Source organism: Orbicella faveolata, unplaced genomic scaffold, assembly GCF_042242905.1.
Source record: "Orbicella faveolata isolate gen_17 unplaced genomic scaffold, um_ofav_v1 contig_48, whole genome shotgun sequence".
In the NCBI taxonomy this organism is placed as follows: domain Eukaryota; kingdom Metazoa; phylum Cnidaria; class Anthozoa; order Scleractinia; family Merulinidae; genus Orbicella; species Orbicella faveolata.
The window spans coordinates 9,740,860-9,765,724 of NW_028301578.1; the positions used below are offsets into that span (position 1 = coordinate 9,740,860).

Below are 24,865 nucleotides of genomic sequence, written 5' to 3' on the forward strand. Positions count from 1 at the left end.
TTCCAATTGCTTGCGTCGTTAGTCTTACAAATTTCTATTTTGCATCCAAAACAAGCCGTAAAATTCACCGTTTAATGTTGATAATATAACTCTTCGTCTTAGAGCTGTCCTTCGAAGCTGAAGTCTTTAGACTAACTGAAACGAAAGCATTGGCACGGGATATCTTGTAAGAAGGGCGCCAGGCTTTTTATCCGATTAAGCGAAACGGCTTGGGCGCCGCTTTTTTCTTCCGTTAAAATGCACGCCAGGCTACATTTATTTATTGTTTAACATGGGAAGGGCTCGCAAGTTTTGCCAATAAATAAAAATTCTATAAAAGTACCGTCCCAACTAGTGAGGGTATAAGGCGGAAGGAGTTTGTGAAATGGCATTTGGCATGACTTGCGTAATGGCAAAATTATGTGGAATGTGATATATGCAGAATGCTCAAGAAATTAATTCAACTTGAAAGGCTGCCCTTTCTACAGTTCTGATCACCTTGGATCATTAGTTGCGTCTGACAGCCGAGAGAGTGAATAATCTCAAGTTAGTTATCGATCTCAATCACAACAAAATGTTGAAAAGCAAGCCCCGAGCTGTGCAGAGTGCAAGTTTTGTGCATAACTGAAATATTTCTCGTAATGGCAGCTGGTTAAATCAAATTTGTTTTTAAGATTTTGTACGTTGGCTTTCCAAGATTATTAACTATAGAGACCTATGTAGAATTTTTCAGTGCGTTGATCGCGCCGTTGGACAGTAACGAAGCCGTTGGCCCTGTTCCATCACATCCACAAGTAAAACTTGAAGCTTACATAGAAAAACAAACAAAAAAAAAAAAAACTCACGGAGAATAATAATAATAAAAATAACAACAACAACAACAAAAATAATAATACTAACAATAATAATAATAATAATAATAATTTTTAATTTTTTTTTTTAATAATAATAATAATGTTTATTAGTGGCTTATAAAAAATTACAACTGTAAAAATTCTTAGGACAGTATATATGTCAGGGAAATACTAACTTACACACGAATTACAAATTACACTCATTCTTTACAGCCCTTATAAATTTGTCTATTGTCATTTGTCGAAAAAATTTAAATAAGAATAGTAAACAATACTCTACACATTTAAATGGCAAAAAACTCTACTTTAAAAATACACTGTAATAATAATAATAATAATAATGATGATGATGATGATGATGATATTTGGCCAGGAGGCTCCGATCACCGGAGTGGTTTTCAGGGAAATCCTGAAAAAAAAGTTGTGGTCGCCAGGATCGTCGGGTAATGCGCTAACCACTTTCAAAAGCCTTACTGGTCACAGAAGACCCACAGGTATAAGACTGCTGGGTTTATACCCCTACGAGGAGCGACAAGGGCTTAGGAACAATTGCTGAAAGACAATATTTGAGCCCCAATTCAGTTTATTGGACAAAGTTACAAAAGCCTCGTAAATTCCAGCCAGCCCAAGTTAAGTTAAGTTAAACTGAATTTATTTCAGTGTTCTATAAAGGGGTCTGGCAAGCAAAGTAACTTGTTTAACAATTGGTCACTTGAGCGTGGGTTGATATCCCCTAATATGCACTTCCACATCGGTTAAATGTTATATTAGTTTAATCCCCGTGTACTTCCCTTTGTATTGACATTTGTAAGGCGTGTTCACCTATTTGCCTTGATACTAAGCCTTGTTAATTCGCCGCGCCAAATTGACCCATTTCATAAGGTGGCGTGCTGAGCCAATAAACTGTACTAGACAAAACTACATGCCTGGCTGCTCTAGCATACCAGTTTTGTAATGAAGTAAAATTCAAATACAGGAGAGAAAATATGAATTCCAGTTCGCTTCAATTTGTTTCCGCAAAACTGACAAAACCTGAGCAATTCGTGAAGCTAAACTCCTTGGAAAATGTTATGCCACGCGGTATACTATGCCGGAAAAGGTTTTTTAATCGTGGCGATTTTTAATTTTGTTTAAGTATTGATTAGTTCGTTATTTATTTCTCAATTTTGAGAAACGTACATTTTTTCAAGTTAGTGAGAGTCATAACCAGTGCTGAAGTCAACAATCCTGAAACAACATTAGGAACACTGATTGCTTGTTTATTTTATTGCTTAACCTACTTCCATGGCGGCCATGTTGGTGTCCTTTGGAGGGACACCAACATGGCGGATCCATATTAAGTCTTGTAATTTTCTGAACATCGTTTTCCCTAAAACTTTCTTCTGACCACTACTGATTGAGCCTAAATTGCTCTTAAATGTTTCTCTTTACCTGCCGTTCACCTATTTTGATTCTTGATTTTATTCATGCGTGCAAACATGTTTCATTCTATCGATGAAGACCAAGAACAGCAGGATCAATACTAGCATAACTTTTAAAATAAACCAGTTGATCATTCGCCTCTATAAACAAGTATTTTCTGATTTGGGCGATGCAAGTCCAAGATCTACCGACCTTATTCGACAAATTTCACCCATTTCGACAGAAAGACTGACCAAAGAAGTATCATCATGCAAATTCGGTCGGCGCACGCGCCGAAACAATTCCATGTTTGGAGTCTCAGCTGTATCCTCATTCTTTGCTCTTCTTTCATCAGTTACCTCAACTTCATGCCAGTGTTTACAGAGGACAATCTTACGGAATTCTCTTCGAAATGCGGGATTCATCCCAGCATATATGAAAGGGTTAATTGTATTCGACAAATAAAAGAGAAACATGCAAAAGAGCTCAACGTTTCGAGGCATTATCGCGACAAGACGAAAGCGACGGAGAATAACGATGATCCAGAACGGTACCCAGCAGATCATGAAGGCGAAGACGACTGCGAATAGAGACTTGCTGAGTTTGATTTCATGATTGGTGATACCCTTGCTTTTTCGCCATTTACGGCTTCTTTCCCGAGCGCTTTCTCGTCTTTGAATCGTCGTAGCTGCAGACGCATTGTGCTGTCGGATCATCTGCGCGACTTTTGTGTAGCTGAATGTAGTTGATATCAACGGTGTTAAAAAGAAAAACGTAAGGACGATGCCGTAGTTAATAGATTTGCCTGTTTCGCTGAGGTGTGCGATAGAGCACTGGGCGTAGCCTGGGACAAATTCGTACGCTTGAAGACCGAGCAATCGAGGAACCACCGCGTAACATGCAACGAAACTCCACACAGAGGCAAGCAAAGCGCGCGACTTTCTCGCGGAAAACAGTCTCTTGTACTGCTGATCCGACTTGCATATCCTCACATAACGATTTACAGCTGTTAAGCCCATGGTCACAGGAGAAACGTAGATAACAAACAGGCTGAAGAAGGCGTGAAGTTGGCAAAGCGTTCCGCCAACAATCCAGTTGCCTGCTATCAATACGCTCGCACTTATGGGCATCACAAACACAGCAGAGAGCAAATCGCTCACAGCCAAAGCGATAATGTACAAGTTTGTCGTCGTTCGGAGACGACTATTCTTGCAAACCGAAATACAAACCAAGGTGTTTCCAATTAGAGCCAAAACGTTCAAGGTTATGAGGAAGCTGACTTCTATAACGATCAAACTGAGACTTCGTGAGCTCAAATCGTCCGGCATCATAGCGACATAGGCGCATCAAATTGATCTAACTGCTCAAGGGTTTGCTACAAAGCCTCAGCAAAGGTTTTTCATTTTGGTTTTAGCTAGCTTTCAGCTACCGGCGTCACATTTTAATCCCAGTATTTCGCTTTCACCAGTGGAGATGTCAATTGCCCATCCAATTTCCAAATTTACATATTCGTTAGCATATTGTTGACGACATTTCTTACAGTCTGTACTTTCGAAACTTCGGCTGTGTCTCGCGAGAGTAATTTTTTTTGAGAATTTGAGAGATTACTCGAGTCTACACCCGCTAAGTAGTTTTGATTCCTGTTTCATCGACCAGCGAATGTTCTAGATTCGCTAAGTTTCCCAAATAGACAGATTTGGACTCCATACAGCATCCTCCAGGCTTCATTTTCATTTCCGCGTACCTTTCAGCGTTTTAGAGATGTAGAATTTCGCGTGCAAAACGGTAGACTCTCCATCTTCAATCTTCCAGCAAAACGTGCCCTCCGCCTCAGCCCGGGAAAAGGAAGCTCTTATATAAGAAAGAGCTAGTATATCATATTCCTTATTTATCAATTGTTTGAGAAACTATTTAATGTGAACAAACGCCTTTGATTGTATTCCAGTGGGATCACATTTGTCTTCATGAGCAGTAATCGGAAGCTTGCTTCGTGTGAACACTCCCAGTTGTCCCTGCAGATAAATTTCGCTCCCTTCAGAAAGAGGACTGTTCATCAAAACTAATGCGTTTTCTTTCCACTCTCGGCTTAGTTGTAAATCTGCGCTATGAATTTCGACGTCTTCACTTTGTGTAAAGACAACTTAGGGGCGTTTCAATTCCAGACACGACACAAACTTTTCGTTTTCTTATGCAAAACGGAATTTTACGAAATTACCTCTTGAATACAGGATTCATTCCTGCGTATATGAACGGGTTAATTGTGTTCGAGACGGTAAACAAGAAACATGCAGAGGAGCTCAACATTTCTTCGAAACTGTAGCGAATACCGTCCAAATGACAGTACAAATATACAGCGACCAGCAAGCGCCGAGTTGAGAATTTTACAAAATTTGCGATTTTTCGCTAACTTCAGGATTTTTCGTTAAGTCATTGCGAAATTTGCGATTTTTTACACATCTTTGTAATGCTAACCACACCTCAGCCAACTTGCAGATTTTACAAAATTTGCGATTTTTCGCTATTAACATAAGACAAAAAGACCGCTAAAGATGACAAGCATCTTTCTGTTCTCTCTGGGACGATAAAACGGGATGAAAATATGCTATTACCGCACACATGTAACACAAAAAAAGATAACTAGCTGTATTTTTCTCTCGTTCTTAAAGCGCTTGTTGTTGACCGAGTATTGTAAAGCAGGCTATGGGGAAGTGAGCAGAATGATATGAAATTAACACAACACCGGTACAACATAACAAATATAACATGAGATAAGCGTTTCTTGTTGACTGAGTATCTGGTCTACGTTCTAAAAGGGTGCTTCGTATTCAAAACGATCTAAAATGCACACAGCGATGTTTAAGCTTACGTGTCTTTGGGAAGATAAAACGGGAGGAAAATATTCCATTCCACAAACACGTGACTTATTAACCTTGTTCTAAAACTCTCCTAATCTTCCCTACAAGCGAGTTTCGGGAAAGGACACGACAGTCAACAAACTGCAATGTTCCGTTCTAAAAGCGTTTTTTCTATGCAGACTATCATGAGTATCGAAAGCATACATTGGACACAAGTGTTTCCTAGCCTGCGTCGCAGACGCAACCTACCGCGGGTTACTTATTTACGGGTAAATTTCCGTCTGAGACGCAGGCTAATATTTCCAAGCGCGAGTTTCGGGAAAGGTCGCGAAAGCAGAATGATATGAGATTAACGTAACACCACCAGAGATAGTAAATGGCGATGTTTCGTTCTGAAAGTGTTTGTTCTACGCAGAATAACGTAAGTATCGAAGCATACAGTCAACAAGAAAGATTCAAGGTTATGAGGGAGCTGACTTCTACAATGATCAGACTGAGAGTTCGTGAGCTCAAATCGTTCGGCATCGTAGAGACAAAGGCGCCAACTTTAGCATCAAATTGATCTAACTGCTCTCGGGTTTGCTATAAAGTCTCAGCAAAGGTTTGTCGTTTTGGTTTTAGCTAGCTTTAAGCTATCGGCGTCATATTTTAATCCCGGTATTTCGCTTTCACCTGTGGAGATGTCAATTGGCCATTCAATATCCAAATTTACGTATTCGTTAGCATATTGCTGACGATATTTCTTACAGTGTGTACTTTCGAAACTTGGGCTGTGTTTCGGGACAATAATTTTTTTTTGAGAATTTGAGAGATTACTCGAGTCTACACCCGCTAAGTACTTTTGATTCCTGTTTCATCGACCAGCGAATGTTCTAGATTCGCTAAGTTTCCCAAACAGACAGATTTGGACTCCATACAGCATCCTCCAGGCTTCATTTTCATTTCCGCGTACCTTTCAGCTTTCAGCGTGGTAGAGATGTTGAATTTCGCGTGCAAAACGGTGGGAGGCAGGTAAATTGGTTTTTGGATCGACGGATTAGTGTAGGTTATCTCATGGGGCCGAGTAAAAGTAATATTAATATCACGCGTGTTTTCAGAAGTTGCTGGAATTGCCCGAGTCGCGCAGAGACGAGGGCAATTTCAGCTACTTCTGAAAACACAAGTTTTATTAATCCTTGATTTCACGAGGACCAATTGCGACTACTTGTTAATGAATTGAAATAGAAGGGAAAATAGTGAATTTCTGAATGCACTCTTGAGTAATCAGTGATAGGAAGCCATTTAATGCTGACAAAGAATCAATCGCCACAAACGCACGAATGAGCTGAATGAAATTTTATTTTTGCATAAAGATACCAGGACATTGACAACCAGGCCTGCTAACAAACTTTTAACTTTGAAAATATAAAGTTAGTGCTTTTTTAAACAAAGTTAAAACGTTCAAGACGCTTTCAGATCACTCAGAATCTGATTCTTCCATCAAGAAACGCTTTTATTCTCGCCTTATATCACTTGTGCTCTTCTGAACGGCATCATTCCCTGCGATGTTCAAGGTGACGCTGCATTGACTGAAATTAGGCCGGGAGCACACCAAGATGCAGTGGAATTTGCAGGATAAAGTTGACTTAAAGCGTCTCTTGAAGGAACAGGACCAGTGTTGTCAATGGCTCGTGAAATGATCTGCTGCTCCCTTTCGTCTCCTGAGTCGTAATCGTCAAGCCCGTTGGCAGATGCGTGGCCTGTGATATTCTTTGTCTCACACTTCGGGATACCAGAACTTTTCAACTTCTTTTAATACCACAGTTTTTCGTGCACTATGGTTGGTCAAACTCTTCTTGGGACACAGATCCTTCAGCGGCGAGTTCTTTTTCATGTTTTTCATGATTGTGTTTATGGTGTTCTTTTCCATTAGGGTTTTCTTGTACCAAACGCTTGAAACCGGCTTGTCGATGACAGAGGGGTAAAACAGACCGCTTTTCTTCTTTTCGCTTGGTCGCTTCCCCAGATATCGTTTGAACAACATGACGGATGCGTACCACTGAAATCTCACAGACATGAGGGGTGACAATTAACAAGATTACAACGCTACAGTGGGAAAATTTAATTGTAAAAATATGAGTAATAACGAAGAGGCAAGATTTGCTGTTACTCCGAGTTTCGTGCTTACGCACTCATCAGACAGTATGAAATAGAAATACTGTCTGATGAGTGCGTAAGCACGAAACTCGGAGTAACAGCAAATCTTGCCTCTTCGTTATTACTCATATACTCAGCTCTACACTATATGTGTATTGAGCACTATTTTAATGGGATCTGCTACTTCCTCATATGGGTAATTGTAAAAATAAAAAAAAAAGTACCAATTCTCAACGGAGCTTTTACTCCAGGAAAAACGTTTAAAAACCCTGAAACAAGTAATACAAAGAAACAGAAATAACATAGTTAAAATTCCCAACTGGCTGAAGGCAGACCAGTTGGCTAATAACAGACCACGCGAAATAAGGCAATGCTTGGTTGGAGTAGACGTGAAATTTGCGCAATATGTTTTTCAGTAAATGGCCGGTCCGAGATGAAAAGAAGAATTCTAATTCGAGCAGAACTAGAGGGGTGCACATTTTGCACTGCGGAACAGCAATATGGAGAGTGATAAATCGATTGCTGTGAACTGCTTTTTTGAAAACAAGCAAGTCACAAGAAAACAGTTTTTTTTTTTTTTTTTCTGAGCAGAAACCTTTTTCATTCATATCTGGGCATGTCGAAAATTTTGAGCTCAGTCTTTTGTTTGTTTGTTTGTTTGTTTGCTGTGTGTATTGTTTTGAGGAAGGACTCTCAAACTGAGTTCTCTTCCGTTTTGTTTTGTCATTTGGTTAACCTATGACTAGTCTTAATGCAAGTGTGCTGGAAATGTTTCCACCGGGAAGACTGGAGAGTATCTTGGAAAATAACCTGTCATCCAGAAACACATTTTAGAACAAAAAAGACGAGATTTATTTTACCAAGTTTTTGGAACAATGGAGATATGGGTGAGTGAATATGAGAAGGCCACAAAACATCTCGAGAATTCTCTCACGGCTTGTGATCTGGAGAGACATTGAAGACCGAAATGGTTAGGAGTAGTTCCAGTGATATACGAAATAGGGTATATTTGAACTGCGTAGAAAAATGTAAAGACATGCATAATCATCGCAGTTTTATTCACAACTCAAACGGCTGTGAAAATAAAGCCGGAAAAAATATGCTTCAACGGGATCCCGTTCGAATTCAAGCCTGTTTTTTTGTTTTTGTTTTTTTGTTTTTGTTGTTGTTGTTTTGTTTGTTTCTTGTTGTTTTTCCATGTGTTTAAATGGATTAGCCTCCGTAGTCATCGCAGTTTTATTCAGAACTCAAGCAGCTGTGAAAAAGAAGCAGGAAAAAATATGCTTGAACGGAATCCCGTTCAAGCCTGATTGTTTTTCATGTGTTTAAATGGATTAGCCTCCTTGACGAAAGTCATAAAATTGTGTATCGATCCGTTAGAATGAAAAGAAGGCTTCATAGAGTTTCAGTTCAAATTCTTACATAGACGTGTACCAACCAATAACTTCTTATTTAGAATAGGTCTACAAGGCGATGAAAAGTGCAGTTTTTCTCACACCTACTCTGAGTCAATAATTCATCTTTTTTGGTCATGCCGCCAAGCATCTCACTTTTGGAATAAACTTACTGAATGGCTAAAAAACTTAAATTTACTTCCTAGAGATTATGCTTTGACAAATATTACTGCTTTGGGTCTGAGGCCAGTTATCTCTCAATTTGCGCTTCTTATCAATTACTGCTTTCTCTTAGCACGATATCACATATGGCTCGCTAAAACAAAAGATAATCATCCAAATCTTACGCATTTCATATGCACACTAAAATCACAATATGAAATAGAAAAAAAAAGTGGAGACACAAAGAAATGGAAACCTCGTGCAGGATATATGAGGATTTAATTATTATTTTAGATTATATTTTCTATACCTATCGGTATCTATCTCCTACCCATTAGTCTATTTCTAATCTCCTGTCAGATGCATAACTCATTTTACCTTTAATGTACCACATGCCTTTGGTCTGTTTTTTTTATTTTTTTATTTTTTTTATTTTTTTTATGTTTTTATGGTACAACCTCAAGCTGTAATGATAACTATCTATTTTTCTTCTTCTTTTCATTGCCCCTTGTCGTCACTTCATTTGTTAGTAGTGTAAGTCTTGTAACTGTATTTAATATTAATAGTGTAAATAATTAGAGCAATATAATGTAAATAGAGCTAGTGTTGTAAGTAAGCATTGTTTCCCTTATGTTATTGCAAATAAACAAATCAAAACAAAAAATCATTGGCTAGGAGAAGAAAAATTGGGAACGGACGTACACCACTTGTTTCTTATCTAAACCTCTGTGTTGAATTCAGTTTATCTCTTGGCAGTTAGAGCAAGCTAACGAATGTAAACAGAACTTTATCATCGTCAAAGCCATTATCACAAGGAAGAGGAAGACAGCCATGAAGTTTCGCGAATTAGAAAGAAAAGAAACGATGACAAGTGGCCCAAAATGAACCTTTCTATCTGTTACAAACCTATCCTTGCTCCCTTATTCTAACTTTCAGCTGAGAAAGAGCGCGTTTCTTTAACATATAGCTAAGCTCTGAGTCTTTCCATGTCAACTGGTCTTAGCTGATACCTCAGAAATGGGTTAGAATTTTGGCCGATTGCTGAAAAATCTCCGAAATTTTATATGGGTAATCAAACGAAAAATTCTATATAATTAAAAAAAAAAGGGGGGGGGGGAAATTATTCGCATTTCGATACAGTTAAAGTAACATTTTTGTTTAATTTTAAGACTCAAGCAGTTCAAGGCCTGATCAGGAATATAAAGTAGATTTATGATTAGGCAACCATATCTCTCGTTATATTTGGTTCATCAAGCTGGAATTTTCCCTGATTATTAAACTTGGCGTTCTCACGTGTCCCGTGATCATTTTGTTAAAATTCAATAAATCGGCTAATTGGTTGCAAATTTGAATTGTAGTGTTCAATAAATGTGCGTTTTCGATGCAAATTTAAATGATCTATCTTGCTACGTTTTAAATGATAATTTTTAAAATTCCTTGATTCCAAGGTTAGAAGATATAGACGATCAAGCATTTTCTTGAAAAAACTACCTTTGACTCCATAAAATCTTTATGCGAAAAGAGGGACGGTGTCTTTAGAAATATAACTGTTAAATTATATCTACAAGTAAAAGTCTTGGACCCAGGCCTTAAAGTACTTATGAAATATACTATTTGATTACCTTTTAATAATTATCATGTTTGACAAATTGCACTTACGATCATGGGTCTTTGAGTTGTCTGTTGTCTGCAGAAATTTCGCGCCAAACGTTGTCATGGCAATTTTATAATTTTACATACGAAATGATAAATCAAGGGCGCTGGAATTTGGCGCCAAAATTAATGCGTAAATTGTCACCCGTGATATTAACTTAGTAACCTGGCCCGGATTGTGCGAAAGGTGAATAACGCTATCTACCGGATAAATTACCATTCAGTTGATAGGGTGGTTTGTTTTGTTAACACCTATCCACTGGATAGTGTTATCCAACCTTTGAACAACTTGGGCCTGGATTCTATCACCCCTATCCAGAAACCCTCTCGTTGTAAATTGCAATCCGTCAAAACAGAACTTGGGAAAGTTATAGAGACTCGGGTGTGACGTAATCTCGTCTGGCAGAATCCCTCTGATCTCATTTATTACCTAATAACCAAAAACGAAACTTAATTGGCTTATTAAATTAATACGAGGTTCCCCCTCTGTAGATAGTATTTTTCGCCTATTTCATCTGATCTCTCACTGGATTAAAATTACTCCCTTTAACACTGCTGGCGGACAGAAGAAATTGTAAGACTGTTTCGCTTATTCCAAATAATATAAATAAGAAAAGACAAAAGGCAGAAAAGCTGCTGTGACACTAGAACAACTTCTGAGAATAACGTGACAAATCTGAGTCAACTTTTTTTTTGAAATTTCACCTCTTATTGGAAAGAAGGAATAGGTGTGTTACTAGAGAGCTTCAACAAACCACTAATGCAATGCAATAATCAAATCAGCAACCTGAAATGGCCAAAACAAGGGTGTTTTGGAACGAAAGTGAAACTCGAGGCTATGCTTTTTTCTGTTTCTTTTAGGAGTTAAACGCTCTTTGCATATTCAGCTGGAGCAAGTTCTCAAACCAAAGACACAACTGATGATTATAAACGCGAGATTCTTAATTAACAGTCGAGTAAAACGCAACTTTTCGAAAATTTAAGGCGGCTCTGAACCCTGAGTACAATTTTTTAAAACTTTGCCAAAATTAGCGTCTTATTTTGCTAATCAAAATCCCCTAATAAAAATGGGGGTCAACCAGCTCGTTTTTGAATTACTACTTGAAGCATTTAATGCTAGAATTAAGGGTGTTAAAAATTATGCAGGTCTTGTTATATAGCTGGCGTTTTTTCCGCTACAGCGCGCCCACTCATTGGGTAATTCATGGTCACATGACATCTAACAATGAAACTGCCCGCAGTGAAAACAATGAAACATTGCGGAAACTATGACGTCGATCGGGAAACAGTTCACTGTTACCAGCGAAATTCTGACTGCTGTTGCGCGTCATCAGAGGGTGCAGTTGAAGGTGGCCTGATATTGTTTGAATCTCAGCGCGTTTTTCGAAATTTGCTTTCGTTTTGTTTTGCTATATAACAAATCACTTAATGACTGGTCCATGGGGGAAGAGTGAATTTTGTTTCCCTCGAATCTCAATGTTTTCCTCAACTTCGTCTTGGGAAACATTGAGATTCTCGGGAAACAAAATTCACTCTTCCCCTCGGGACCAGTCATTAAGTGTAAGTGTAAGTGTAAAGTGTTAAATATTTCTCTATGGTAACCTATTGTGTCACGAAAATGATAACAACGTGTTCACCAATGATTGGGCAATATTTAGATACCATGATTATGGCAACAAGTGATAAAGAATGGTTAAAATAAAATATAATTCTTGGAAAATGCTGGAAACTGTGTCGAGCCACCTAAGGTGCTCATTTTTCGTTGTCACCAATTAAAAAAAACAGGTTGTCGAATTGTTTTGGTTCTTTAGCGGGGAAGGGGCAGCGAAAGAGATTTCACTTTCTGAATACCTTTACGCGTCTCATGTCATTTTTTTTTAAATTCTGCAGAAATTTAAAAGTAGTATTAACTGTTTTTTGATATGCTGAAAGCTCACCAGTAACTTGTACGAAAGATATCCTATTCAAATTTTACAAAATGTGAGTCATGCATATACGTACAGTACCTGTGACTTGAATTGTGAATGAAACACGATGGGAAAATGAAAAGTGCGGCTGTGCAGCAACGGCAAATGCTATTGTAAGTAAAAATAAGACGGTGCCAAAAAAAAAAAAAAAAGAAAAAGAAAAAAAAATCAAGGTATATATAGCTATATCATTTGACCATCAATAACTTGAGCCACGTTGGTCAACATGTGACAGTTCAAAACATTCAGTACTGTAGTCCCGGCAAAACATTGAAACTACTAGTCGCATGAAGTCCATGAACTCTGTAGCAGTAGCCCGACGTTATTCCTTTTGAAACCCGCAAAGTTCGCAGTAAATGGACCGATTTCCTGTTGCTTTGCTTTGCTTTGTTCTGTTTCACTTTACGTCTATAGTCAAATTTGATTAAAATAAACACTGTATGAACAGAAACACGAAAGTAGAAATATAGCAAACTCCGATTTTTTTTTTCTTATTTTCGTTCCTTTGTTCCCAAGTCCTGATGACTTGAACTCTCAAAAACTCGAAGCTTTTTTAATTTTCCTTGAAGGTTCGAGATATCGGGAGCCGACTGTAAATCGCCTCAAGGAGCAGTCACAGACATATTCAATTGTTCTTCTCATAAAAATGACTAAAACTTAGTTTTAGTCATTTTGAAACAGTTTTTACTTAACCACTTTTTACCTCAGTTAGTAGTAGCATTTTTAATCCTAGTTATAGCTTCAAACTTTAGTTTCAGTCTCACGATTTTAACTTATATTATTTCTGTATTTTAGACATCAAATTAATATTTTAGACTTTTATTTTTTTTTTTTTTACAGGACCCTCCGGAAAATCACCTCTAGGCGATTGGAGGCCTTCTCTAAAATTAATAACTTATTATTGTAATTATTATGTTATTAGTTTTTAATGTGCAATTGTTTTCAATAAACCCTGACTACTCCGACCTAATATAAATCAATCATGCCATTTTGAGCAGGGAATTTTTCTTGAGTATTATGCCAAGTTCCTAGTGAATAGCAGTTTCAAAATATCATGAGCAGGATGCTCAAACAACAAAGTCCAAGTGTGACCATTTTTTTTTTCCAAGTGTGACCCAATTTCAAAACGTGTGACCGACACGAGCGCTCAGTAATAGAATTAACAATGATAAGGCAGATGGCCATTGCTATAGCTTTGCCTGGATTTAAAGATCTTGTAACTTCGGTGACCCCTACTTTTCTTCCTAGAAACAGATTTTATTTGCAATTATCTCCACATTGTCAAAAAATGAACGAAAAATCAATGTGGGAAGTTAAAAGAAAATTCAAGATTTCTGTCCACGGGACATCGATTCCTGCCATCTTGAGGCTGCAAGGCGTGTGAAACTATGGTCGCTAAATGGGAACTTGTTTTTTAAGGAACCTCACCAGTTGATTAAATTCAATTAATATGTCCACTTAAACAGTATTTGGCACTGTGTCCTTATTCCTTAACGAAGTCCGATTTTTTCACATTTAGGATGTTCTTCCGAGCGTGTTCAAGCTGTTCAAAATTAACAAAAAAATATGTTATTGACAGTCATCATTTCTTTGTTCTCTGTTGCTTAGTGGATTTCTGATCATAGCTTAGATATGCTGATTCCATGGCTTTCAATGACGATATAAAATGGGGTTGACAAGCTTACACGACTTCTACGGCTCGTGACATTTGTACACTTGTCGTTCTCTGTTCGGTCAATCGACCTTTTTTTGTCGCTTCACTCGTGTTTATGAAGGGCACTCCATGTTGTGTAACAACGAGGAATTTTAAGCAGAGATGAGCCGTTAGACCGTGCCATGGGAAATTTTTATTCGTCATAGGTCTGCATGGTTTCCGCTGTTATCTGCATGTCGCTTCGTAGAGTTTGACACCTCTGTAATTTGCAATGTGTTTGTGCATTGTTTCATAAGAGTTCATTTCTATTGCAATATATGCTTTTAAGTCTACACGAGTTTGTTTTTGACAGACGAAGGCTCTCGCAACGAGATTGTTTTGCAAAATTTTTACCTAATCTTCTGGAATCTATCATTTTGATAAAAAAAAAAAAAAAAAAAAAAAAAAATAGCTTTTTTAGCAAAGTAAGCGCTAATTGTTTCTGCGCATCCTCACTGCGCACGCAAATTCACACGCCACGTCATGCATGACAGCGCGCGCTAAGTAATAAAATTAACAATGATTAGGCAGATGGCCATTGCTTTAGCTTTGCCCGCATTTAAAGATCTTGGACGTTCGGGGACCTCTACTTTTCTTCCCAGAAACGGATTTTATTTACAATTATCTCCACATTGTCAAAAAAATGAACAACAACAACAAAAAAAAATCAATGTGGGAAGTTAAAAAAAAGAAAAAAAAAACAATTCAAGATTGCTGTCCACGGGAGGCTGCAAGGCGCGTAAAACTATGGTCGCTAAATTGGAACTTGTTTTCTAAGGAACCTCACCAGTTGACTTAATTCAGTTAATAGGTCCACTTAAGCAATATTTGGCAGAGAACATTTCACTTGCAAGATCTAATTGCAATATTCCTGTGCTTGCAGACACTGTGGCCTTATTCCTCAACGAAGTCCGATTTTTTCACATTTAGGATGTTCTTCCGAACGTGTTCAAGATGCTCAGAATTAAAAAAAAAAAATGTTATTGACAGTCATTATATCTTTGTTTTCTGTTGCTTAGTGGATTTCTGGTCATAGTTTAGATATACTGATTCTATGGCTTTCAATGGCAATGTAAACTGAGGGTAATTAGCCTACACGACTTCTACGGTTCGTGACATTTGTACAGTTGTCGTTCTCTGTTCGGTCTCTCGACCTTTTTTGTCGCTTCACTCGTGTTTATGAAGGGCACTTCATGTTGTGTAACAACGAGGAATTTTAAGTAGAGTTGAGCCGTTAGACCGTGCTATGGGAAATTTTTATTGGTCATAGGTCTGCATGGTTTCCGCTGTTATCTACATGTCGCTTCGTAGAGTTTGACACCTCTGTAATTTGCTATGTGTTTATGCATTGTTTAGGCTCGTTTCTATTGTAAGATGTGATTTTAAGTCTACACGAATTTGCTTTTGACAAACGAAGGCTCTGGGAACGAGATTGTATCGCACAATTTTGTACCTAATCTTCTGGAAATCTATCTTTTTGATAAAAAAATAAAATAGCTTTTTTTAGCAAATTTAGGCCTATTTAGCGTTATGGCAGCCAAAGAACTGATTAAACTGTTAAAACGGCGTTGCTTAATAAAAAATTGGTAGGCAAAGTGTAAAACAAGTTCACTTTCCGCTACAATCGTGAATTTTTCAATGCATTTCACACGTTTTGCTACAAATTGTTGCTTTACATTTCCAGTTATCTTTTTACGTTATTTTGTGGTATTATGTTTCAGCGCCGTAGTTCTGGAAAAAAAAAAAAAAAAAAGAAAAGAAAAAGAAAATCTTTCATGCAATAATTTCAAACAGAAAAAAAGGCCGATGTAATTTAATCCCTATGCTACAACTACTCACCATGCACACATTTCTCTCAGTAAATAACCTTATTTTTGTAACTAGCTGTGTAAAGCAAGCTATCAATTACGTGCTTTGTGTCACGCACCCCGCGAGAAGTGGTAAAACTAATAAAATTGTCACGTATTTAGTGTACAAAGAACCATCAAACATTTCTCTTTTTAAGTCATTTCATTATAAAAAAAATATATTTACAAGACGGAGACATTTCATAGCGGGAATTTAATATTTTAGCTTCTTAAGGATATTTTTTTCTCCATAAGGAGATAATCCACAATGGCATGGTTTGTTTTTGTATCGTACGCAACGTTTTGCAGCATTTTTAAGAATTCCTCCTTTGATGGATCAAGATAAGTTTTTAATAGGAAACCGAAATTCAAGTTCACCTTTGCCAACCTTTTAAGTGAACGTCCAGTTTGGAAGTCATATAGGTTTTTCTTAGCTAAACCAGGAACATGGTTCAGGCAGATTAAAGAACACCGCCGTTGTTAAGTTCGGCTAGAATTCCAAAACAGCTGAGGTTAACAAATCACAAGAAGACCCATGGTTCACCTTAACCAATCACAGAACATTGTAGACCAGGAACGTGCTTTATTATATATATAGCGTGTTTTTATTTGTAAGCTCCACTTAGTGATCTGAAGCCAGCCAAACCACAGTGATTAAAGAGTGTTGTGACAAAAATTGAGAAGTTGGTGCTCCTTGTTGAAGTCCTCCCAGAGCTCTCAGTAAAATCTGTCTCGCAACACTGAATACGAAGCTAATGGCTTTAGGCCGGAGCTTATCCCGGTTTCTGTAGCAAGAAGCGACTAAGGGTATTTCTACTCCCGTCTGGATGGATGCCAGGCCATCGCAGGGTTACCCCCCAGCATTAAGTTTGCCGGTACCCATTTATACATCCGGGTGGAGAGAGGCACTGTGAAAGTAAAGTGGCTTGCCCAAGAACACAGCACAATGTCTCCGGCCAGGACTCAAATCCGGACCGCTTGATCCAGCATGTGGCCACCCACCTCCCATCGATGCTGCAATAATTGTATCAAACAAATGCCCAAACATTGGTGAACAAGTGGTGGCCGTTTTCGTGATGCAAATGAATATCCCATCATGGCAAGAACGCCCTCGTTCACCGTTAATTTTACCAAACGGTGAATACCAGGTAAATCCTGTATTAACTGCCCGTTTTCTGATATCGGAAAACGTTCTGTTAATTCGGCGTTTTCCTTGTGTGAACGCCAGGAAAACATGAAGCTAATTAACTGTTTTCATGCTCTTGAAAAACGCCGGTGGACACCTTGTTTTCCATTGCGTTTTCTTTCGTTTTCCCGAGAGGATTAATGTAGTGTTTGCAGGAGGTTTTCGAAGTCTAAATGCTGACGGTTAACACCAGGAAAACTACACGTTCACTAGCAATTTTCCCGCATTAGAAAACTTCTATTGAACACCCCGTTTTGATACGCATTCACCGTAGTTTTCCCGAGCGGGTAAATGCAGGATAAGCTGGTATCTCATCAATTGAGTATACAGTCAACTCTGTCTTATCAGACACCTTTTTTGACAGACATCTGGTGTTGGTTCAGGGTGTTTTTCAGTCATTTTACTGCAACTTACCTCTCCATAAGACAGACAACAGCCACTTTGAAATCATTAAAATGTAAGTGATAAATATGATAGCAAATTATGATTTAGGGAAGCAAAGCTTTTATTAATCATCGACTATAAACAGACTTGAAACAGACATACACATATTCGTCTTGCATAGTTTCAACTTTATTATGCCAGAATTACTGGCATCGCATCACCGTGACTTGCCATAAGGTGGGCACCTCTCTCACTGCTGGGGCCGGTCTCAATAGACCCTTTTCATAAATGGCTGCCAATTTAAAATTTTTTTGTATACATTTTAATTAGCCTCACTAGACTCGTTTGAGAGTGAAAATTCTTTTGAATTATTAACTCCCAAACAAGGTTACTCCGGCTAATTTTAATACTCAGAAATGAATCTATAATTGGGAGCCATTTATGAAAAGGATCTATGGCGTCCATCTCACAGAGTTGACTGCATTGCATATCTTCATCCTTTCGTAATCATAAGTACTCAAGAAGTAGCACACAGACAACCGTCCGTCTTAGAGAGGTATCCAGCTTATAGAGATTCGAGGTAGTGTGACACCAGTAATTCTGAGATAATAAAGCTGAACCCTTTTTTATCAAAACCAACAAACTGGAACTAAAATAATATTAGAAAAGAAGACTCCTGGTACTAAAAGACATAAGCTCCTCCCCCTAATTTTGCATTCACTCCAAAAATGCCTGCTTTACGCTCTGACAGTATTCTACAATACCTACTGTTCGAATTAGCGGGGTTCAACTGTAGAACAATTATTCGCACAGACATTGCGACCCTATGGCTGTTCCATGCAACTGTTTGTAGTGTTAACCGTTGTACTGAAAGTAAGTCGATGTAAGGCAAAGATTCAGTAAGTCCCACGATGTCTTCTGTCGGTAACGGTAGTTAAACAGTAGATTGTTGTATAGCGGTCTCGGTACACTGTAACGCCAATTGAAGTGGAATACTGGTGAACAGTGATTTCACATCAAAAGACACAAGTTTGTAGTTGTCAGGTATCTGTACTGTCTTAATAGCGTCAATAAAGTTCTCCGTAGATTGTAGTTTGCGTCCTGATTTGTCAGTAAGGGGCTGCAGTATGGCTGTCAAGTACTTGTACCAGGTGTACGTCTTGTAGAAGTGCCCATTAAGAGAGAGTTGACTTTATTCTAACAAAAGCTTTTAATATTATTGGCTATTGTATTATTTCAACTCAATCATACCAAAATCTTTCTTTGCAGGTCTTCATCAAAAGCATGAAAGTCGCCTCAAGAATTGAAAAGCAAGCACTTCAACAGCTAGACCCAAACTTCATGAGCGATAAGAAGATGGAGAACACATGTTACACATTTCCTGTAAACATGCTTAATTTATGCAGTTTTATAGAGCATGATTATGGCAACCAAGTGTTGGGAATCCAAAGTATTGCTTCAAATCGCATTATCTAAGATTGCATTTGTTTTAAACAGGCCTACTTTTGCTAATGACTAAAGCTTCCATACAGGAATTTTCCAAGTAGTTTTGTAAGGAAAGTGTACACAAGGCCATCGGAGACATAAAATAGTCAATGCTGACTCAACATATGTTCAAAACCCACCTTGCGTAGTATGATACTGAAATACACTTGCAAATTAGTGTTTTAGTATCCGAGTCGCTGTTTGGAACAAAAATTGAATCAAGTGGCCTTTACAACAAAGAGTAGATACATTTTATTATTCTGTATCATCAAATAATTTATTTTGATTAGCTTTACTGTAATTCAAATTAGAATTTTTGCTATAACAGCTAAGCTGGTTTTATTTTCATGTAGCTTTTGTGACCACCATCCAGATCATTTATCAGAGTCTTATTTTTAAGAGCAATGCATTGCGAGTGGCATTAACTGAACAAAATGATACACAGTTTTCTTAGTAAGATAGGCTGAATGTTCTTGTTGGGTGGGTGATTGTGCGCCTGTCGAATAGATATTTTTAAATAATATTCCCTTAAAGGGTCAAATGAAAGAACTTTCTTGCTAAACTATGTATGGTTATAATTTGTTTGTTAGAGTGGGAAAACACAGTTAAAATTACCCTCGTATTTTATGTGAATAATCGTACATCTGTAGATAGTAAACAGCGCTACACAATTTTAAATAAATCTTATTTTTAGAATTAGCGATGCTTCTTGTTTTTGCTGTTTTGACTGGGGATGGGAATGAGCTTTAGTCCCCTGGACATTGGTAGCCAGCAGGTCGTGGGACTGTAGAAAGTTCAAAAGAATCTCGAACACGGGATGCACGAGTGGGCTGCCAGATCCACTTGAAGCCCGCGTTATAACTTTGCAGCGGTAGATTTTGAGATGAGTCCGCTGGTCGTAGTTGCGTTTTGCGTTCCATCACGTGCGAGCAAAGTTCTTCGATCTGTGGTTACGTGCCCGCTTTTTTTTTTCCATTTCTGATAAATTTCGACGGTATGTGTGGCGAATATGCTATAAAGGTCATCGTTGGAAACAGGTCGATATACTGGTAAGTTCTGTTTTTCTTATTTTATTGGAAACTTTGATAGTTAGCAGTTTCTTCTCGTCGTTTTACCAGAAGCTTGATTTCGCGCCTGACAGTCTTTGTCTACGTGTTGTTTGCGATCGCTCAAAAATGATAGGGTTGCCTCAGTCCAATTTTACATTGAAAAGTCTTATTTTTTTCAACAGAATGCGTTTGTCGAGTGGAAATGTTTATATTGGACCTTATTCACCAGTGACATGACTCAGAAGTGGATTTATTGGAAGGTGACAGAAAGGATCCGTCAGAACGACACTCGTTTCTCATTCTCCTAGATTGGCTCATCGAGGATTGTTGTCCATTAAGCCCTTACACTCAAAAGAAGATTACATACCTGGTTTCAGTTTGCACCAATCTCGATTGTATGAGAGTGGAATTTTTTTCAGTATCTGCAAGACGATTTCGAGGTTTTACCGCGTTACGGTTTTGTATAACACACTAGATACGGCGGTACTGATTGTTGGCGCTTTCCACCAACCTAGCGGAGAACTTTGACAGTTGCCTCAGGTTAGTTTTTATTTTTTTTGTGTAGTTTATTTGTTTCATTGATGAAATATTATGATGATTATTTAACAACGGACCTATGACTATTAAACGGTTAATTCAAAGGTCATGGTACTCTATTTACGGTATTAACCTCTTGACAGGACAACTTCAAGGGGTAGATTGTTCACTATATACTGTCATATTTAAATGTGTCGAACTTCACTGTAAATTAAGTTGATCGGCAGATTCTCGAGCTGTTAATTGCGAATATTTCGATCAAGTGTTCTCTTTTGTCAGACATTTTCTTGACCACAAATTTCCCACTCTTTGTTTGATGCTGAGTCGGCCGGTCGCGTCCTCAAAAAGCGCGGGAATTTTGCCGCTCGTGTTGCAATTTTCCGGCTCAATGGTTACGACTTGTTTGATTTCTTGCGGAATGCCAAAACAAAGGTAGTGCATTTAATTGTCGGGTTTTGCTTTGTTTTGCTTTTAATAAATGTTATTTTCAAGGCAATTGGCTTCAGCTGCTAGCTAAATATATTCGTTTTTCTATGTTTGAAGAAGCACAGTTGTTCGTCGGTCAAAACCGAGAGGTGTTGTATGGCCAGAAGTAGATGAGGAGGAAAAAAGTAGCTTGCTTTCGCCAATGCAGTTTTTCCTGATTTGGTTTCATCATTAAAAAAGGAGACACTTAAGGAATTTTTGGTCTTAAAAAATTAATGCATTTCAGAAGCCCAGAAGAAAAAAGACATTAAGAGGAAGAAGAATTGAGAAGAAGGGAAGAGTTAAAGGAAAGAGTGGAAAGAGAAAGGCTAAAGAAATTAACCAAAAAAAAGAGAATAAATTTGTGAAATGAAATTTGTCAAATGACAATAAATTTGTAAACAACTGATTCATACAGCTGTAACTGTGGCTTATTGTGTTTTGCAAGCCTCTCCCAAAATAATCGGCCTCTTACAAGCCATTGGACCATTCATAACTCAAAGCAATATTACACTTAGCCAGTACAAAACTCTGAAAAACTTACATGAGCAAGTCATGACTGGTTTTGGTTTTATCTCTGATTTGTTGAGAAAGTGGTGCAAGTTTTTTTATGCCAATCTTTATAGCTCGACGCACTTAGTGTAGCTACCCAACAAACTTTTTTAACAAGTTAGTTAGCTCTGTATCGTGCCGCAAACACCACAGCTTTGCTTACAAATGAGATCAACAGTTCTGTGGTGATGTTTTTAACATTGAAAGGAGGCTGTGTTACCGGTCAAAGAAATTCTTGCTCTCTGGTTGGCTATTAAACTTGTGAAAAAAGTTTGTTGGGTGGCTACACTAAGGCGCATCGCACTGTAAGCAAATGGATGAAAAACTTAAGTAAATGCAAATTACTTTCCCCACTCAAGGGAACATTACTTCACTGGGACTTGTGCAACTTGTTAAGATTATTTGTGCAATATTGATTAAAATTAAAAGTGCAATTTTATTCCCAGACAAAGATGTGCTATAAAGACTCCAATGAAATCGTTTTTATACACATTTGCATGTCTGTAAATTTTTCCATATTTAGCAGTGTTTTGCACCATGATACAACTGCCCCTCAGGTTTTAATAAGACGACAACATGGAACTATTTATATGCTTATTTCAACTAACACTTTCATTTAATTGTCTATTTGTTGAGATCTCTCATTTAATGCCTTATATTAAATATAATTTTAAAATAGCAGTAAACAAGGAAACTAGCTTCATAGATGTACATGTAATGTAAAAATCCTACAATTATAAGGTTAAATAATACTGTGGTATTCTGTGGTAATTGCAGTAGTTAAAATGGTTATGTACATTTATCATTTAAAATAGTCACATAATACCAATGATGAAGCACTGCATAACATTATTATACACCAGGGTACTACTATGGTCCTGTGTAGACAACTGCATTTTCTTATTTCTGTACATTGCTTACTGGCCATCAAAATAATCATGCCTTAAATGTAAATGCCAATTCTCTAAAAGAATAGTTAAATGCCAAACCAGTTAGTGGCAGTTGCCCTAAATGAGAGAAATGGTTTTGATTGTGTGATACTATACCCCTAGGCCTACATGGTGTAAGGGAAATTGGTTTCCTATACTACTGCAGTTTTCTGTTGTTACAAGATGTGTTAACATTTATGACATACAAAAATTAAGCAAATCCATAATGGCACATATTGATGTGAATTATGTGAAAGCACTGAATGATGTGGATGGAACTTTTTGTGGAGCAGGCTAAACTAGGCTTCATGTATATGATTCGTGATGTACTAATTTGAAGATAAATCCTCGGTAAAATGTTTTCAGAAAAGTATATTATAGAACCAATGTAATATTGGTAAATAGTATTGGCAAATAGTATTGTATTGTATTCTTGTGTTTTCGCCATTTCATGTTATTGTATTGTGTGACTTACATTGCACTTGTTGATTGACATGTATGATAAAGTTCTCCTCATGATCAGCTATAAATTGAGACTTAAAGTATATTGCTACTGCCTGCATCACTATAGCTACAGGAATAATTATTACAGTTTGAAAAAAAAACCAACATTTCTCCACATGTCAGCTGGTTACAGTTTATCTGAATCGTATAATATTTTAGTGCAATATGCCTTAAGTCCCCATTTATTATGGAAGCTTGGCAACTTTTCCATTTTCAATGTAGAAACTATTCTTCTGTTGTAATTACAATTGCATCTGATCTGTTTCTGTGTTTAGGTTTCCTGAAGTTTGTCAGGGTGGAGTTGCCTTTAAGCCACTGGCTCTTGACTACCAGTGCCAAGCGATCACATGTATTAATATTTTTGTGTAGTTGCATAAGTCCTTTCAAGCCTGTTGACCTCTGGGTGTATACTCTCTGAGCAGTGTTCAGCTTCCATGCCCATGGTGTTCTTGGAAATGGCTTTCTCAGGGACATGGAAAGTTAACAGATGAAATTTTTGAAGCAAGTTGGTGTTTGGAAAGTTTATAGGAAACCAGTGACCAAAGCTAGCACACCGGACCGCAAGGAAGGCTACCTCGTGGTGACAGAGAGGAGTACTGGGCATATGGGCTTTAAGCTATGCAACCTGAAAGAAGTTTATGTCAACTCTGATAATAGTAAAAAATCTGACAAACAGTGGGTTGAGCTTTTTTTCATTTTGATGTCAAAAATGTTACAGGCTGTTGTTTTTGTTATACTGTCTAGTACTGATACAGTGTAGATTTTAGGATGGTAGGCAATCACTTTATGTGAAACTATTTCTCTTTTATGTCTTTGGTAACCTGTATTAAATTAAAATGTTTTGCAGAGCTGAGATAATGGCACACACTGGGCTAGTAGGATGAATTAAGTTCTTTTTTATCCATGCAGGCTTCACACTAATTCATTATTTTGCTGCATTGTTGCAAAATGCACATGTAACAACTGAAAATTTTCAATTTTGTTTTCCAAATAAAACATCTTTGTAGTTGTTACTCATCTGCTTAAGTGTAAAAGACTTTATGATGTTCAGACCTCCCTCTGAAAATGACTTCAGAAACTGATCCTTGTTTCTGTTAATCGATGTTGCAGTCTGATGTATGACATCATCTGCCATCTTTGTTTCTGATGCTACACTCTCTACAAATTTCTTAATGACTTGACTCCTTTTTTTCAATGTGCTAGGAGATACAGATGAACTTCCAGTCTGTGGCTGGGAAACTGGCATTAACTTGATAGGCTTTCCTTTTGATTGGTTTGCATAGATGAGGCCTGAATTACTCTGCCCAGTCTTCCTTTTGATGAGACTCATAAATACCTGCAGGTAACATAAGCCTTAGGTTACTTACAGCGAAGTGTTTGTTCAGGATGGAAGGTAATTCCAATGATGCTCATGCTATTCCTCTTTTCATTCAATCAAAGATTTCACCTGTAAATATAATCTATTTTGACGCAGTTGTGAATCTCAGGCATGATATTTGGAAAAAAAAAAAAAAAACTAGCCCCTTCGCCTATCAGAGCTCTTTTCACTAGGTCAAATGAAATTCATGGGTACAACACAAGGCATGCCGCAAAAGGGAATTATCTTCGGAAGGAAGTTAAGTCGGAAATTTTCAAACGCTCTTTTTCGAGAACTGGAGCGATATTATGGAATTAAATTTCTCCAGACTGGAGAGATTTATCTAAACCAATCTTTAAGACAAAAATTCGTAGATTTTTATTTGAGACTCTTTCAGATAGGGATGACTATGCTGAAGTCGACACCCTGACTCAGGTTCTTAAATTTAATTCCTGATTAATTTTAACCCATAGTTT

General features: G+C 37.6%; 1 protein-coding gene and 1 long non-coding RNA gene across 4 annotated transcripts; one reads left to right on the plus strand and one right to left on the minus strand.

Annotated features, from left to right (window-relative positions):
- Positions 1-902: 902 nt before the first annotated feature.
- Positions 903-4,479, minus strand: LOC110060596 (melatonin receptor type 1B-B-like). The gene has a single exon (XM_089280709.1). The coding sequence runs from the start codon at positions 3,563-3,565 to the stop codon at positions 2,396-2,398; it is 1,170 nt and encodes a 389-aa protein (XP_089136835.1). The 5' UTR covers positions 3,566-4,479; the 3' UTR covers positions 903-2,395.
- A 15,276-nt stretch (positions 4,480-19,755) lies between these two features.
- On the plus strand, positions 19,756-24,049 carry LOC149096463 (uncharacterized). 3 transcript variants are annotated; one of them, XR_016204445.1, is made up of 3 exons: positions 19,756-20,045; positions 20,228-20,585; positions 23,308-24,049. It is a non-coding gene; the product is annotated as an uncharacterized LOC149096463 (long non-coding RNA). The 3 variants fall into 3 exon arrangements; XR_016204447.1 differs by having other exon boundaries at positions 19,757-20,045; positions 23,455-24,049; XR_016204446.1 differs by lacking the exon at positions 23,308-24,049 and adding an exon at positions 21,295-22,050 and having other exon boundaries at positions 19,758-20,045.
- Positions 24,050-24,865: the final 816 nt, after the last annotated feature.

Excerpts from the sequence above, each read along its gene's own strand:
- LOC110060596 (XM_089280709.1), bottom strand. The coding sequence starts at position 3,565 with ATGATGCCGGACGATTTGAGCTCACGAAGTCTCAGTTTGATCGTTATA.